The sequence below is a fragment of the Nothobranchius furzeri genome, chromosome 18 (genome assembly GCF_043380555.1).
Source record: "Nothobranchius furzeri strain GRZ-AD chromosome 18, NfurGRZ-RIMD1, whole genome shotgun sequence".
In the NCBI taxonomy this organism is placed as follows: Eukaryota; Metazoa; Chordata; class Actinopteri; order Cyprinodontiformes; family Nothobranchiidae; genus Nothobranchius; species Nothobranchius furzeri.
This window is the reverse complement of record NC_091758.1, coordinates 17,896,154-17,913,706: the sequence shown is the minus strand read 5'-3', so window position 1 is coordinate 17,913,706 and position 17,553 is coordinate 17,896,154. Positions and strand designations below refer to the sequence as shown.

Genomic DNA, 17,553 nt, shown 5'->3' with positions numbered 1-17,553 from the left:
GTGCAAAATCTCGGTTAGTCCTGTTCAGAAGGAGCAGCTCGTCCATTTTATTAGGTAGGGATCGGACGTTCGCTAGGTGCATTGCTGGGAGAGGTATACGAAATCCCCGCTGGCGGAGTCTCACCAGCGCTCCTGCTCGTTTACCCCTCCTGCGTTTCCTTCTCCAACAAACGGCAGTTCCTCCGATCAAAACTTCCAATAAACTCCCCGGGTCCTCAAATTGTTGAAAATCCGTCTCTGTGGTTTGTTGCCTGATACACAGTAGTTCATCTCTACTGAAAGTAATCCGTTTTGCATCGCTGATTTCCAAAAAAATATACAAAAACTACACAAACAAAAGAGAGCAATGTACCGAGGCTGCCATCTGCGGCGCCATCCTGCACTCAGTATGATAGCAATGTTTGTAAATCTTCATATTCTTAATGCGAAGTTCCACCACTTTTAAAATCTTGAAAAAACCACATTGATATCCAAGCATTTTTAAGAATTTGCAGCACCAGCGCAAACTGAATATTTCCACAAAACTAGTTCATATCAAAAAGTAAAGTAAATAGACTTAAACTAATTCTCAACTCATAACTATGAATAAATATAATCAAAATATATAACTACTGATTACCTAAAAATAATTATGTTTAAATTACCCTAACTAAAATCTAACAAAAGCTAAAACAAATTTTAAATCAAAGTTCTTCATACCTAAACCTTCCAGTTTATAAATCCAACACACCAACAACAATTTGTGATAACTTCAGTCTTGACAACAGATTTCAAATACGTAACTAAAGAGATTATTTATATTATTGTCATTCTGTAATCAGTTCTTTACTTTCATAAGAACATATTGAAGTTGATAGTAAAAATAAAAACTAAGAATAAAACAACTAAATAAATTAGCTTTTTTTAGAAGCGTTAAAAGTAGTATTTATTCAAAGTGAATTAGTGGATTTAACAATGTATACAATTGGTTTTAAGTGGAAAGCTTGTTGTTGAAATAAGAGCTGGGACTGTCGTAGTCAGAAAAACAGCACAATAACTAGTAAGCAGCTGAAGTTTGGATCTTCAATCCGAACAAAGCCAGTAAATCGTAACTGACGGTGTTGTTTTGGGATGACTGAGAAGGCATAGGACCCATCTGACAGAGCTACCGGGGTTAAAGGAGCCCTAACAGCCAACAACATAAGAGGATAGGGATGTAGTTTGGTGACACTAGTTAGCTGTCCTGGCATTTAAATTATCCTAAATAGTAGTACCAGCTGTTAGCGTTCTAGCAATTCACTATTAACATATAGCTGCTTTCAATGGCTGCTACGGCAAACTAAAACTGAATTTAAATGTCTATAACATTAATCCACAACGCTCAAATAACGATAAAAGTTGTTAATGTTAGCAAGTTATCTTGCGTTAGCAATGCCGCTGGTAGGTCTAAGTCGGAGTGTGTTGGTGATCGTTACGCATAACAGACTAACTCAGCGTACGTAGTTTTAACAAAAGCACAGACAACGACAGTCGATGCCAATTCAATCTGTCGTTAATTCCCGTTAAATGACTCAATGCGGCTTGTGGCCTATATGTTCATGTAAGAGCCTCGGGTCTTGAGTTCCGGGAGAGCCGCAAGGCCGCGACACACCAATGGACATTCACGGCAAGCGACGCGGCCCAGGCTCCCAACTTACCTGGAGGGCGAAGTTTTTCTTCGTGCAGAAGGCACAGGCCTTTGTATGAAACCCGGTTTTTAGCATTCAAATCGAATCAAATCTTTAACTGGTGTCGGGTGTTAAATCAAGAAAGTCCCATTTCTTCGGTAACGGGTCCCAGGAGGTGTCCAAAGGCCGGTACACAGCGCCCACCGGACCGAAGGGAACTGGAGAGCTGAGCGTGCTCTGCTGCGTTCAGGGACACAGCTAAGCTCGGAAATACCAGGTTCAAGTCCTGACTCCTTGTTATTGTTTATGGTTCTGCTAGTGTTTATTTTTTATTTTTAAAAGCACACCAAAGAGGATCAAAACAAATTGCTTAGATTTATTAGAACTCAGAAACGTAAAAGAGCTTAAAATTAACTGAAGTCTAATTATTTTTAAGCGCCTCATGATTTTTATCTTGAGAGGCAGAAAATATCTTTTCTTATTATTATTATTTTTTGAATATAATGGCCATAGCTGGTACATTTGTAACCCCGTACAGTTATTAAACCATTTTACAAGAAAGAACAACAGTTTATAATTTCTGGCAGCTTCTCTTTGAAAGAGACAAAATATTAACCTAAATACACCCCATCCCCAAAACTAAAACAAGAAAAGGAAAAGAACATCAATTTGAAGTTAAACTAATCTATGTGTTTATGAAATATTATTCCCTACAATCCAGCTGAGATTCTGACACCCATATACTAGTTATATTATGTGTCCAATTGGGTCCCAAATGCACTGTGTCGTCTGTGTGTGTGCGCGCGCGCATGCGTGCGTGCGCGCGTGTGTTGCCATTACTTGGTATTGCCACATCAACCACAACAGCTGTCCTCTGTTGTTTGTCCACCACTCTTGCTGGTTCACCATTTTGTCAGTCTGGATCTGAAAGTCCCACCGGAGCTTGGCTCTTTCGTTCTCAACGGGGATGTTACCACCTTCTGATCTTGGGGCTTCTAGTCCATACTCTGCACAGATGATTCAGAGAGCATGAACACACACACACACACACACACACACACACACACACACACACACACACACACACACACACACACACATTACATATATTATATACAAAATATTTTTTTTTGATTGACTGGTTGATTGATTACGACTTGTCAAAAAAACCCTAAACCATTTTTATTCTTTTTATCATAATTATTTAAATATATTATTGTTATTATTATCCATTTTAAAATGTTTTTTGTGCTTGTGAAGCACTGTGTGATTTTTTTTTATCTTAAAAGACACTATATTTAAAAAAAACACCATGCAATTGCCAAAAGCTTCCCTACTGTAACGTTCTTATTTTTTTGGTGCTGTTTTTACAATCTGCACTTATTACCTTTTTCTGCAGCTCATTTAGATAATAAATGTTACAACTGTTTTCTACAACGGTTGTCCTTGTTTATTTCACAAAAACCAATGGGTGGCGCTAGAGCACCTTTAAATTGTTTTGGTAGCTGTTGAGAAACCCAAAAGAAGAAGCAGGAGCTTCTGGGCATGCGACCATAGACAGATCTGCGCATGAGACGTATGCAGTTTGGTTTGGCCTGAGACTCCAGAGTTTGGGCTAGCTAGAATATATGAACTCTATTAACAGAGACATTGGTCTAATATAAAATAAGATAAAACAGATAAAAGATAAATTAAATTAAAATATCATAAAATACTTTAAAGATAAAATACCTAAACATTACAGGCTGTTTAATTTTAAAATGCATGCTGTAATCCAGTGTTTCAAATAAAAAAATATGTATATCTGGTGTCACTAAGTTCTGGTGAAACTGAAACCTTAACCATCTCATTAACAGAAATATTCAGCCAACACACACCTTTAAAGAAAAAATCTAAATCCAGAGCCACATGGCTTGCACTTTTAAACCATGGCAGATTATAATACCCTCTGTTTTTATTAAGCATTATATACAATAAATACACGACTGACAATTTACAAAAGACTGAAGCCGTGCAGGTTTAACTTGTGAATAAATCTTGACTGACAGTTTTTAAAGCACTTTTAAGAAAACTCATATTCACTTTTACAGGCCGACTGGATAGCTCTGCCAACAGTATAATTTTAGCAATCACTGATCCTACTGTGAGCAGTTGTCGCTATTTGTCCAGTATAATGAAACACTGGTTGAAGTGTTTGTGTGGTTAATCTTGTGTGGAACAGTTTATAGTAAAGTTTTTAAATTACATTCAGATTTTTATTCAATTTTATGCTGTTATCTTTTTATTTCTATTTTTATATTTTGTTTCATTGATCTGTTGTTTTATATATATTTTATCTGGACCTAAGTGTCTGTCAATAAAGATTATCTATCTATGACAGGATTTAAATTGAGCAGTATCCCGTCCCAAGATGGCGTACACTGAGCCGTGGTGGGTGAAGCGAACTTCTATTATTCATACATCTACGTAGTGACTACTGGTATTTGTAGAAGAAGAAATTTCTAGAGTTGTTTGTTGTGGTTAACCTCCCTCCACCGACCCAGCTGGTACTTAGCGGTGTAGCTGCCCTCCCACAGAGCACGATGTTCGGGTGTTTGGTCGCTGGCAGACTGGTGCAGACCGATGCGCTGCAGGTCGCCTCGGACAAGTTTGTGTTCAATCTGGCGGACTACGAGAACGTGAAGCACGTGGTGGTATTCATGCTGGGGACTGTGCCGTTCCCCTCCGGGATGGGTGGAGCCGTCTACTTCTCCTTCCCAGACCCGGTGAGCGGTAGCCCGGTGTGGCAGCTGCTCGGCTTCATCACCAACGACAAACCCAGCGCCATCTTCAAGATCTCCGGGCTGCAATCCGGCGAGGGAGGGGCGCACCCGTTCGGAGCGATGGGCGCCGGCGGTTCCCCGTCCGTGGCTCAGCTCGGGGTGTCGGTGGAGTCTCTGGAACAGCTCGCTCAGCAGATCCCGGTCGCCAGCGCCGCCGTGTCGACCGTGGACTCCTTCCTGCAGTTCACCCAGAAGATGCTGGACAGTCTCTACAACTTCGCCTCATCGTTCGCCTTGACTCAGGCGCAGATGACCCCGAACCCCACAGAGACCTTCATCCCATTCAGCTGCATCCTCAAATGGTACGAGAACTTCCAGAGGAGGTTGGTGCAGAACCCGAACTTCTGGAAGAACTGAACACCGATGTGGAACCAGAACTATTAAACCACATGTAGCAGTGCCTTCTGGGGGAAAAAACAAAACAAAACAAAGAAAAACCATTTTCACTGTTTCCATTCTTAAGGACAAGGATTTACATCAGAGACCATAAAGACCTCCATCAGTTCCAGCTGCGAATTCCCGAGCTATAATCCTGAACTGCAGCTGATGGCACTGGTGCCACTTTATTGTTAATTTAAGTCAAAGTTCAGAGAAGGCTTTTGTTTTGGTTTCATCAAGGTAGTGTAAAGAAAACACAAACTAACTGGGGCACCAGATCTTCTGAGAACCACAGGCTAGCCTCCTGCTGAGAACCGTAAACCCAAACGCTGAGCCCTACTGAGATCAGTTCTTCCAGAAGATGTGTTTCCTGACTGTTTGTGGAGCCTCCAGCTAGACTAGACTAATATATTTTATTCCGAATGATGGAATATTTCACACTCACCTCTAAACGAATCCCAACAACAGGAAGTTCAGGATTCCCTCAGAAAGACAGACTATTTCTGAACCTGGATCTGGTTCCTTTAAAGCTGATGGTGATCAGATCTACACTAACACGATGTTTAGTTTGATGAATTTTGATAATAAAGCAGCTTTTTGAGATTTTACTGGAGCGTTTTCACTATCTGTGGAATGATTTTGGCTTCCCTCATCAGCTTAGACTCGGACACCTTTATGTTTTGTTCTCAAACACAGAACAAATTTGGTTCAAAGCTGGGAAAATAATCCTGAAGATTAAAATAAAAACAACTCCCAAGTGTTTCATCACATTTATATCAATACAACTTGTATTTTTAAGTTAAAGTTTAAGTTAAGAATTTAAATTAATAACATTATTTCAATATTCAAGAAAAGTCACACTTTGAAAAGGGGAGAGAAAAGCATGTGCATATATATAAAATATACACTTCCAAAATAGTTTTTTTTTCTTTTTCAATCAATACTGGCAGACATACCAACCAAAAATTTGCATTATGGAGCAGAAGGATTTCAAGATATAATTGGAAACCTAGAGTAAAATACAAAACACTGCAAATACCAAAGGAAGGGGGTGTTAAAAGCTGCACAAATGAGATATTCGATTCACTTGTGTGATTATTCCACACATGAGGCAAAATGGAAATATCTAGATTTTAGCCAATTAAAATCACAGCTGCAGACAATATTAGGAGATAAAAACTAAATTTGGATCAGAAAAATTATATAAACAAATGGACAAAAACATCTTTGAAGGTTTGGTTTAAAGAACATGAAAATGCTAAGCCAGACGCCCATATAAAACAACTCAGACGGCTCACATGATAAAGATTTTACCCCACGCCAAATAGATAAATGCTTTGCAATCTGGTCAACAAGGGGGATCGGACCGTTTTGCTTGATTTCAGGACCAGAGCGACGATACAGCTTTGAAAAATTAAAAGACGCAACTTGGAAAAACAAGATTTCTTCTGATATCAGGACATGGACGTAATTTTCACTTTAGAAGTAGGGGGGACAAGGGGTGGGGGGTGGGGAATCTTTACAGTATGTTCTAATGGGAAACAGGCTTCAACACAAACAGTTGTTTTCTGCTTGGTCCTAGAGTTCAACCAGTGTCAGTTTTATATAGCATGCTATTGTTTTTGGATGGTAAAAAGTGCAGGGGTCCAAACTTGACTTTGGAAAAAGTGGGGGGGACATGTCCCCCCTGTCCCCCCCCCCCCCCCAAAAAAAAAAAATTACGTCCATGTATCAGGAAGTGAGGTCTTACTATAACAGCAACATAAAAACTACGGAAGAACATAGCAGTGGCCTAATTCTTCATGTAATAGAAGCCTAAGGGTAAGATTAAGAATAAATTGATAGCTAAAATTTACCAGAACCTGGTCAGTACTTATGTTAAAATTAAATAGGAGATGGAAGCTAAATATCTGAAGAAAGCTGGTTAAAAAAATGTGGAACACAGATGAAAACTATTAGCTTATGGCTACTGGAAATAATGTGTGTAACATTTTGTAAGTGGTCACAATTAATAAACTGTCAATGAAATATGAGTGGTATTCAACAATATGTAATGTTTCATAAAATTATGGAATATTATTGAACCTTTATCATCCAATCGACACTGGAAATAGGTAATTTGAGTTTGCCAGGGAACTTATCTTAACCCTTCCAACGCCTACGTTACCAGTGTAGTGAGAGTTCTCGGGAGATACTGCGGGCAGTGAAGTCGGCTCAGCGCGGTAGCGAGTTATTTAGGCTTCTGGGAGTTCAAAGGTCATAGGCCCCTTGAATCTGCTCTCTGGTGAGGTTGGCGTGTTGTTTGCAGTTGGTGCAGGTTAACACAAATAATGGTTTCATCCTGAAAAAGTTGGTTCTATGCCACTAAAAATATTCCGTTGAAATATCTGGCTTGATCTCCCAAGAGATGGTTACTTTAGCATGTGGCTGGAACACTGAGGAACAGGGCTTGTGCCTATTCTTTTAAGGGTCTGGTTTTGGACCAATCAGAGGCCAGAAAATTTAGGAGGCCTTAACAAAGTCCTCAGACGTCACACCTTTCTAAGAAACCCAGTGAAAGGAATATTTTGCTTAGTATGTGAAGTAAATATAATATAACATTCATTTGTTTATATACTAATATTAATAATAACAAATTCACCATTAAATCATCAAGAATATTTGTTTGGTGTAATTAAGATGCTTTTCAACAATTAACAGTTATTTTGATTCATCTATTATTGTCAAGCAATCAAGACTTATTACATCACTTTAGATCAGACATTCATTATTCTATGTAATTGTAATTAACCTGTAATGTGAGAAATTCACTGTATATGTCAGAATAAGATTCTTTTTATTAAAGTATCAAAGTCAGAGTTCTGTCATCTGAAGGAGCCTTGTGACTGTGTGTGTGTGTGCGTGTGCGTGTGTGTGTGTGTGTGTGTGTGTGTGTGTGTGTGTGTGTTCCATCCCCAGTGGCTGCTTATACTGAGCCAGGATCCTCTGGAGGTTTCTTCTTGTTAAAAGGGAGTTTTCCTTTCCACTGTCGCTAAATGCTTGCTTAGTATGAGGATTGCTGTAAAGTCTTGATGCAATTTGCTGGGTTCCTTATATAGGAAACTTTTTTCTGATTGGCTTAATGAACTGACCTGTATTGGAATGTTTATTATGTGAAGCACCTTGAGACGACTCTTGTCATGATTTGGCGCTATTTAAATAAACTTGAATTGAATTGAATTGAATTGAATTGAATTGAATTGAATTCAGCAGATAATGAAGGAGCAGGGATTTTGTTGTGGCTGTCTCCCGGTGGCGAGGTCATAAACAGAATGCGTTCTGGTTTGGAAACCAGACAGTTAACCCTTAGCACACTGATGAAGATGGCTGTGGACAGTTTAATGTCTGATGACCTTTGGCATACATGGCTTTCTTACTCAACACATGGAAGACCTTCATCAGATATTTTACCCCCAAAATTAAAGTGGAAACAAAAGGGTCAGCTGAGAGATGGACACTGTTGGAGACATTGTGGCGAAGATTGGACAGATCGTTTCCACATTTTTTGGAATTGTCCAGTAATCCAACAAACTGGAATGAGATGGTAGAATTAATTTCTTTGATAACTGGTCAAAAATTAAAATGAGATTTTTGTACTATATAGATCTGAGTGACACCCTTTCTACAATTGCTCAAACTTTAAAATTGAGCAATTTCTTAAAAACTGGGGGAAATGGAAGAGATATAGGGAAGATCGTGTGTGGAATGTTATGTGTCATGTTGTGTCTTTTTGTTCCCCAGCCCCCTCCTGTTCCCACTCCAGGCTCTCCTCTTGTGTCCTAGTCACTCCTTGGTTTCCCTAGTTGTCTTTAGATTAGTTCTCCTCACCTATCTGGTTATTAGTGGTTTATTCTGCCCTCTGTCTTTTAGGTTTAGTTAGATCCACGTGTTTATAGGTTCATGTTGATCTGCCCTCCTGTCAAGCTCATTCCCTTCCCATTTAGTTAATTGATTCCACCAGTTTCTCCTCAGCTCACACTCCTCACACCTGTCACCTGTTTCCCCTGATTACCTCCCTCCTGTTTATAAGCCTTGTCTTGTCACTTTGTGTTTGTTGGGTCATTGCATTCGTCAGCGTGTTCCGTTCCCACGGATGAGTTTTCTGTTTGTTTTCGGTAAGATTGAGGTTGGTTCGTTTTTAGTGCCCTTTGGTTTTTTGGCACGTCATCCTTTTAATTAAAAGATTTATTTTTTGAAAACTTCTCCTGCCTTGAGTCGTTCTGGGTTCTGCATTTTGCTTTCCACCTCCTCCGTCCTGACCGTGACGGTTATGTAATCAGAACAAAGCGTAATTTCTATATAATAATAGCAAGAAGGAAATCCTACGAGAGATGTAAATCATGATTTTTTTAAGACATTTAACAAAACCGACTAAAAATACCTTCATTTCCTATTGATAGTTATATGGGGTTAAGAAAAATAACAACCAAACAGACTTCAGTTGTACCTTGGGTTATAATGACAAAAAAGGCTATTCTTTTCTTATCGAACACTTGAAACATCTCTGCACATCTGGTGACTACAAAAATGACTGGCATCCAAGGGGTAAACTCGCCAGTTAATTGTAACAAATAGCACCTGGTAATTTGATAGAATGACGTGAAAATCAATCAGAAAATGTGTTTTAGATGTACATACATTTAGTGAAACGAGCAGGATCCAGCTGTCAGTTGTGGGTTTTACTACTTTCCAAGTTTGATAAAACCTAAACTCTAACATGTTCTATGGTTTTAGTGGTTCTTTGTTTCACACAGAGCTTTAGTCACGTAAAGCTTTTACCTAAAAAATCTCATCTCACATTTGACACAATTTCAGCTCAAAATTCATTGACTGAGCTAATAGACTGAAGAAAGAAAACCTCGTGGCCCCCAATCCTGGTGACCAGCAGAACTGATTCTTTAGAGTGAAAGGAGTAATGTCCTGTCAGGAAAAACTAGCATTTCTTTCCCACCCTGACAGAGAAACTATCAACAAACAACTGTCAATGGAGGGCAAGAAGAACATAAGAAGTAAAACAGAGATCACATCTCTCCCATTTTAGCGTCCCTACATCGGCTGCCTGTTAAGTTCAGAATGGATTTTCAGAAGCTCCGCACATGGCAACACAAGCTCTTAATAATCAAGCTCCATCAGTGGTCTGATTGTTCCATATGTTCCTAAAAGAGCACTTTATTCTAAGACTGTAGGTTTACTGGTGGTTCCTATCTAAAAATAGGATGGGAAGCAGATCTTTTAATTACCGGGCTCCTTTCCTATGGAACCAGCTCCCAGCTTTAGTCAGTGAGGCAGACATCTTGTCTACTTTTAAGACTAGGCTTAAGCCATTTTTATTTAATAGGGTTATGGTTAAATTCTGATGTTAGCCCAGGATTTGGTCAAGTGGGGAGTAGAGGGAGGTGGAGTGTGCAGCGAGGAATACAGTCGGCAAAGACAGTTTTCCCTCGCCCTGCCTCCCACACCTCCATCTAAGAGGTTAGGTCACCCAGAGTTCTCTGTAGTTTGGCTGCTATAGGCTTAGACACTCGCCACTTTCCACACTCTGCTACTTTTTTTCTACCACTACTCTCTCTAATTGCATAATTTCCTGCTATTTCAGCTGTTAACTTTATTTTCTCTTGTGGAATCTGTAATATAATAGTATCTATATAAAAGAATACCATACAATATTGTAATAACTGCAGCTTAAAAAGTATGTGTCATCCTAATTTAGAGCCCCAAAGAAGGAAATCTACCTTAGAGGCTGTGAAGAGACAGCCAAAACTGTTGTCAAGAAGTCGTAAATTATAAGGCGATTCTGGTGGAGACTCTATTCTCCTACAATAGCATTTTGCTATCATATACAAGCTTAGGCACACCCCACCAAATTAGGAGTTTTTAGGGAGGCTGTTATAAGGGGGTTATAAGCAGTGGACAGCTGCCAGTGTCACGTTGGGTTGTAGATTTGACCCACGACATGCAGAATCATACACTGAGACAGAAGGTAAGTAAAAAGGTTTATTTTGTTTGTACGGTGGGAGGTGGAGATGATGGTCAGAGTTCGGGTGGTTTCGGTGAAGTTCTAGAGCGGAGACAGGAGTGAGTATTTGCAGATTGACAGTGTAAGGAATATGAGTTTAGCTTACGGGTTCCTGGTTGTTGGTAAAGGCTTAGAGAAAGGGGGGCAAGTCACGGCTGGCTGAGCTGGTCGGGTGAGAGTCAGAAGTATGGCTGGGAGCTGAGCACCAGAGTTCGGGTTGTCCAGGTTGGCAGGTGGGGGTTGGAGAGCAGGCGGTCAGGGGCAAGCGACGGGGCTGGCAGGCAGGGTTGGAATCCGATGAGTCTATTTTCCAGATGATGGAGGTTTGGTTGGTGGAGGAGAAGTTCTTGAGGAGGTCGGAGGAGAACAGGACAGATAAGTTCAGGAAGGCGAGGTACACAAGAGTTAAAATAATTTTCAGATACAGGCAAGGTACTGGCACAAATTCTACCCAATGTTGAGTATCATCCGGCACTGATGAGTTGTCCCGACGCTCCTCAAATCCCCTGACCACTGATGAGCAGATAGGCAGCAGCTGCTCTCCAGGCACACCACCTGCACACAGAAAAGACTCAGCACAGACCATGACAGCCAGAAAGACAGAACCACTTTTGGGCTACGATGGTTCTCCACCAGCGCACCGATGCTTGTATTTTAACATGGACTGAATTGTAATTAACCTGTTACCTTTTCTGATTTTTTGACTTTGTCATCATTGAGTCATGTCATCATATATTGAGCGACGCACTCAATATAGACATGATCTGCACATCCATGAGACGTTCACTGTTTGCAGGGATCACTCCAAGATACAGGACCAGATCAGCATGAAAATTAACCACATTTCCTAAGTGTTTTACTCCTCAGAAGAAGCTACAATGGTGTTCTGCTGAGCTGTGCTGGCCTCATGGAGGGGGTCACCGGCTGGCACACTGCTGCTAACCACTTAACATTCTCCCTCTACTGATAATAACATTTTACTTTCTTTAAGGTAACAATGTGTAGTTTTTACTATTAATCTGTGGAAATACACATCAAAAATGTTGTAGTAAATTACTTAAAAGATGCCCAGTTGTTGAAATCAGAGCCGGATTAAATAAATGGACTACACTAGGCAGGCTGCATTTTTTGGGCCCCCCCTCCATCGATGTTATTTAATGAAATGAAATCTGAAACTTACCAAAGTTACTAATAAAAGTTCATTCACATTTTACATAGCCTTGTCTTTGGTTGCAAATTGGTTGTTTGTATGCCGAAATAAGTCATGTGTTGTATGTTAAACATTCTATCAGGCTATTTTTTGATATTAATAATTTATACGTCATTACACAGCTGCATTAAATGCTAATAAATTATCCTCATCTTATCTATTGGGAGTGTCATTGTTAAGGCAGCAATACCAGTAAATAACCACTAAGTGTCATTAAATTAATCAACACGTTTAATTAAAAAGATTTTCTGCTAAATACAATAGCTTACAACATTTATAAATGTTGAAAAATTAATCACATGATAGTGGAAAGACATTCAAGAAGAAATAGATGAATTTGAATGGACTGAAGCATGTTTAAAGGCGCAAAAACAAACTAGAAACACACAGCTTAAATTATTACAGTATAAATTTAATACAATTTATGATCTTAAAAGAAAGTATTTTAATAAAATGAAAACATTATCTTAAGTTTTGATGTTGCTTTATGCTCATTCAGGCTGTTTTTGCCTCTGCTGAATCAGAAATTCTGTGTACATTTTCTGAGTGTGAACTTATTGGTTGTTATGCTATTTGAACATTAATAAAACATATTAGAAAAATAATTAATAAAACCAGCAACACTTACCAAGGAAACCATTTAGCATTCTCCACTCCGGAATAATCTTCAGCTTTCCAGCATCACAGGGCCTCAGTCACAGCAGAAACACATCTAAAGAAATGTTTCTTGGTTAAGCTTCAGTTTATGTCTCCAGATTTCCTCTGTGATGGAGAGAAATATCCAATATTTTGAGAGGGATGGTTTAGTGCAAAGTACTCACGCATCCTGTCATCAATTTGGTACCACTTTGCAGGATCAGATGGGTAGCTTGTTAATACCCTTTCTGGGTCTAGCGGCTCCTGCTGACATCCTCTGCTGACCCTTGCAGCAGGCTGCTGCAAGACTACCGTAAATCCTCTAATACAGGCCCGGGCCTGTATTTGACTCAAGTAAGTTCATCAAGCTCCAGGCCTTTATTGGAAGGAGGGCCAGTATTAGAGGCAGGCCTCTATTTCTATTTGAGCAAAATGAACTAATGGTTCGTTGGAGTTTTTGACAAATAATATTGCGCCCACATTTTCAAAGTTAAACACATTTCTTTAAATAACGGTAGTTTCTGCTTCAGCCATCTCCCCCCTCCCCCTGCGCAGCTGCTGCAAACTCACTGATGCGCCTGCAGCCTCTCGGAGTTCCTGCTGCTCTAAACATTAAAATAATTATTTCATTTTCTGTTCCTCACTTCTGATTACCTTCAATGGTGTCTGTTGCAACAACCAGGTACAAAAACTAACTTGTTTTTATTTGACTATTTTTCTGTCCTGTCTGTTTATTATCTTCCTGCATCTCCTCTCAATCCTAAAGAAAAACTGCTACCTGGGTTCATTTATATTCACCTCATGAGTTACCTTTGAACTGCAGTTCTAAAAGATCTACCGACCGCAAAAACAGCGGAGTGCTCGCTGCTTGCCGGCCGCATCAGTGATCGGTGCGTCACCGGATGACAAGTTGATGCGCACTGCTCCACAGCAAAACGCATCAGGCGCAAATAAAAGACAGAAAACATCAAAGGAAATGAACCGACATGAACGATCGCGTGTTAAATAATTTGGCAACACCTGATTGTTACTGTGGCCGTGCTCAGGAGGCAGATCCGACCGCAAAAACAGCGGAGTGCTCCCTGCTTGCCGGCCGCATCAGTGATCAGTGCGTCGGAGGACAAGGTGATGCGCCCCTGCTCCACAGCAGCGAAACACATCAGGCACAAATAAAAGACAGAAAACATTAAAGGAAATGAACCGACATGAACGATCGCGTGTCAGTACCGACGCTCTGGCAGAGCGCGTTGCCCCCCCCAGTGCAGGAGCTTGTCACCTGCTGACAGCAGGCTGCTGTCTTTTCCGAGGGCTGCATCTTGCCGGTCATTATCACGTGACAGCGACTAGTCGACGACAGGCATAAAATGTCATAGCGAAGTCGACTAGTTCATACAACCCCTATTGCTCCCCAGTGTTCTGCAGTGCACGTTCTCTTTGAACTTGATATCAAATTTTCGCCTCGTCTTCATCTCCGCACGGTTAAAGTTACCCTCGCGGTCTATCACTGGCAAATCAAAAGTGAGACGATGACACAACCGCCCCCCGTACTTGCTTGTTACCACATTCCACCCGGCCACAATAAGAGACCGGCCATTATTCACCTCCGCCGACTCCGGCAGCAGCCAAAATTGGAGACCCGGCCTTTAATTGAATACCGACCTGTATTAGAGGATTTACGGTATATTGGGCTCACTTCTGTCTGGCTGCTGTTCTTCCAGTTCATCCTTCTGTGACAGCGTTGATGTTGACGGCGTTGGCGCCACAGCGTCTTCCACCACATCTTCAGGCCGTGTCTCCTCTGGGTCTGGTTCGGGTCTGGCCTCTGGCTCTGCTGATTCAAGCAGGTTCACAGCTGTTGTAGCTCCTTAATTTTCCTGCTCGATTTTCGCTAGCTTTAGCATTTTACCTTTGCGTGTAGCTGCCCCCACGGCTGTGACGGGACCTATGGGCCACCGTAGAGGTGAAGGCTAGATTGTCCGAATTCAGAGCCGCTGACTTCCTGTCATGAACTCCTCCTCTTAACCTCCTCTGCGGGCCGGGCTGGCGCTGCACTCCAGTTCCCAGCATGCCTGTCACCGACGCTTCCCGGTGACGTCATCCCGCTGAGCCTATTTAAGGACCTGTCACAGCGGAGCCGGCACTCAGTCATCATCTAACGATAGACGCCAAGCCATTCTAAGACCTAAGACACTAACTCTACGAACCATACGGGAAGAGAACTTCCCACGCTGCCACATATCAGTCTCCATCCACCATTCTCTCCGCGCCTGGGTCTCATAACCACTCCAGCTCAGCCCATCGAACCTGACAGGATGACTGAGTCTCGAGTAGACCCAGCGGAGATCGCACAGCTGCGAGCTGAGGTAGCGCAGCTGCTCAGCCGAGTAGAACGCCAGGAGGCGGACAACGCCCAACTCCGTGTGGAGAACAATCAGCTGCGTGCTGTTACTGATCGCCTCGCATCCAAACTCGATTCCGTCACCGAACTGGTAGTCCAACTCTCCTCAGCCCTCCAACGACAGTCATCTGCCACTCCTAACGTGGTGGAGCCGTATTTAAGTCTCCCAGAGAAATGGGATGGGATTAAAGGATCCCCGGAGAGCATGTTGGCCGATCTGTCAATGACTTTTGAGTGTCAGCCGGCACGCTACCCGACTTCCTGCTCTCGCGTGGCTCTGTTAACCTCCCTGCTGACTGGGCGAGCCGGTGAATGGGCGGCTGCTCTGTACCATCAGAAGTCCCCAGTCTGCAACGACTATGAAGCCTTCGTGAAAGAACTGAAGAAGGCATTCGTTCATCCCAGCAGCGAGGTCGCAGATGAGACACGCCTGCTCCAGCTTCGACAAGGCTCTCAGACCGTGGCCGAATTCACCTCACGCTTCCGGACCACCGCTGCCCGTCTAACCTGGGGTGATGCCGCGGTGAAGGCTGTGTACTTGGAGGGATTGTCACCCCGCATCCGTGAGGGCATGATTGGTCACGAGGCTCCAACCACCCTGGACCAGGCGGTGGACCTGGCTCTCCAGCTGGACCGCTGCCTCCTCACCAGACCAGGAGTGAGGGCGGTTCCCGTACAATCCCGAACTTTCCCCCGCCGTCAGGAGAACCAACCCATGGAGGAACCCATGCAACTGGGTCATTTGCCCCCCGAGGAACGGGCGCGCCGTTTTCAGGAGGGACGATGCGCCTATTGTGGGGCTCTGGGTCATCCCCGTGCAACATGCCCCATACGCCCGGGAAACGGTCCCTCCGGGTCGGTGTAGGAGCTGCCTCACTCGGAGTTTCCACTCATGCAGCTCCTCATCACACCACCCTCTCGGTCTCCTTCCAGCTGAGCCAAGGACCGGTCCCCCTGGTGGCCCTCCTCGACACCGGAGCTGCAGAAAGCTTTATCGACTAGGGGTTGGTCAACCGGCTCAAGATTCCACTCACCCTCCTCGATCATCCCGTTCCCGTCACCTCAGTGGACGGGCGCCCTCTCATGCCATATCCGATCACGCACCAACCCAGAACCTCCGGATGACCATCGGAGAACACGTAGAGACCCTTCATTTCTTGGTCATTCACGCCCCTACGACTCCTCTCATTCTGGGTCATTCCTGGTTCCGCCTCCACGACCCTCACATCTCCTGGTCCACCAGTAAAGTCATGGCATGGGGTGTTAACTGTCGCCTTCATCATCCGTCTCCAGGATCACAGCCTAGGGAGACACCACCCAAGGATGTGGATTTAACACTCCTTCCAGGATCACAGCCTAGGGAGACACCACCCAAGGACGTGGATTTAACACTCCTTCCACCCCAATACCACGATCTGGCTCGGGTCTTTGCAAAGGAGCCTACCACCAAGCTGCCTCCTCATCGCCCCTACGATCTGGAGATCAGGCTTCAGCCCGGATCCACCCCGCCTCGGGGTCGGCTGTTCTCGCTCTCCCCGGCAGAGACCCAGGCGATGGACGCTTACATCAATGAGGCTCTCCAGAAGGGGTTTATCCGACATTCCACGTCTCCTGGGGCGGCAGGGTTCTTCTTTGTGAAGAAGAAGAAAGGTGACCTCCGGCCCTGTATAGACTATCGTGGGTTGAATAAAATCACCATCAGGGACCGCCATCCTCTTCCCTTAATGAGCACGGCTCTGGACGCCACTGCCCAAGCCACACTGTTTACCAAGCTGGACCTCCGCAGTGCATACAACCTCATCCGCATAAAGGAAGGAGAGGAGTGGAAAACCGCTTTCATTACACCCACTGGACATTATGAGTACCTGGTCATGCCCTTCGGCCTCTGCAACAGCCCTGCCGTTTTCCAGCGTTTCATCACTGATGTCCTCCGTGACATGCTGGGTCGTTGGGTTTTTGTTTATTTGGACGACATCCTCATCTACTCCCGCACGGCCGAGGAACACACCCAGCATGTTCGAGCCGTTCTGTCACGCCTCCTGGAGCACGACTTATTCTGTAAACTGGAGAAGTGTGCTTTTCACCAGGAGTCCACCTCGTGTCTGGGCTTCATCATCTCCTCCCAGGGCCTGCGCATGGACCCACAGAAGGTTCAGGCGGTCGCGCAGTGGCCACTACCCAAGACCCTGAAGCAGTTGCAGAGTTTCCTGGGGTTCTGCAACTTCTACCGCCGGTTTATCCGCAACTTCAGCGCCCTGGCGTCACCATTAACTTCCCTGACGAAAACAACCAATCAGCCTCGCCCTTTCCGCCTCTCCCCGGAGGCCGTTGCTGCCTTCCATGAGCTGGTCCGCCGCTTTGTAAGCGAGCCCATCCTCCTCCACCCGGACCTAACACGGCCTTTCGTT

General features: G+C 43.4%; 2 protein-coding genes across 4 annotated transcripts in view; one reads left to right on the top strand and one right to left on the bottom strand.

Annotated features, from left to right (window-relative positions):
• Positions 1–1,884, bottom strand: part of hectd1 (HECT domain containing 1) — a 59,309-nt gene extending 57,425 nt beyond the window's left edge. For all 3 annotated transcript variants that reach the window (XM_015969415.3, XM_070547037.1, XM_015969416.3), the window contains exon 1: positions 1,677–1,884. The gene's annotated coding sequence lies outside the window, so the exon portion shown is untranslated. The remainder of the gene's footprint in view (positions 1–1,676) is intronic.
• Positions 1,885–4,100: 2,216 nt separating this feature from the next.
• Positions 4,101–5,057, top strand: hikeshi (heat shock protein nuclear import factor hikeshi). Its single transcript, XM_015969414.3, has one exon. It carries the CDS (start codon positions 4,229–4,231, stop codon positions 4,823–4,825), a length of 597 nt encoding a protein of 198 aa, XP_015824900.1. The 5' UTR covers positions 4,101–4,228; the 3' UTR covers positions 4,826–5,057.
• Positions 5,058–17,553: the final 12,496 nt, after the last annotated feature.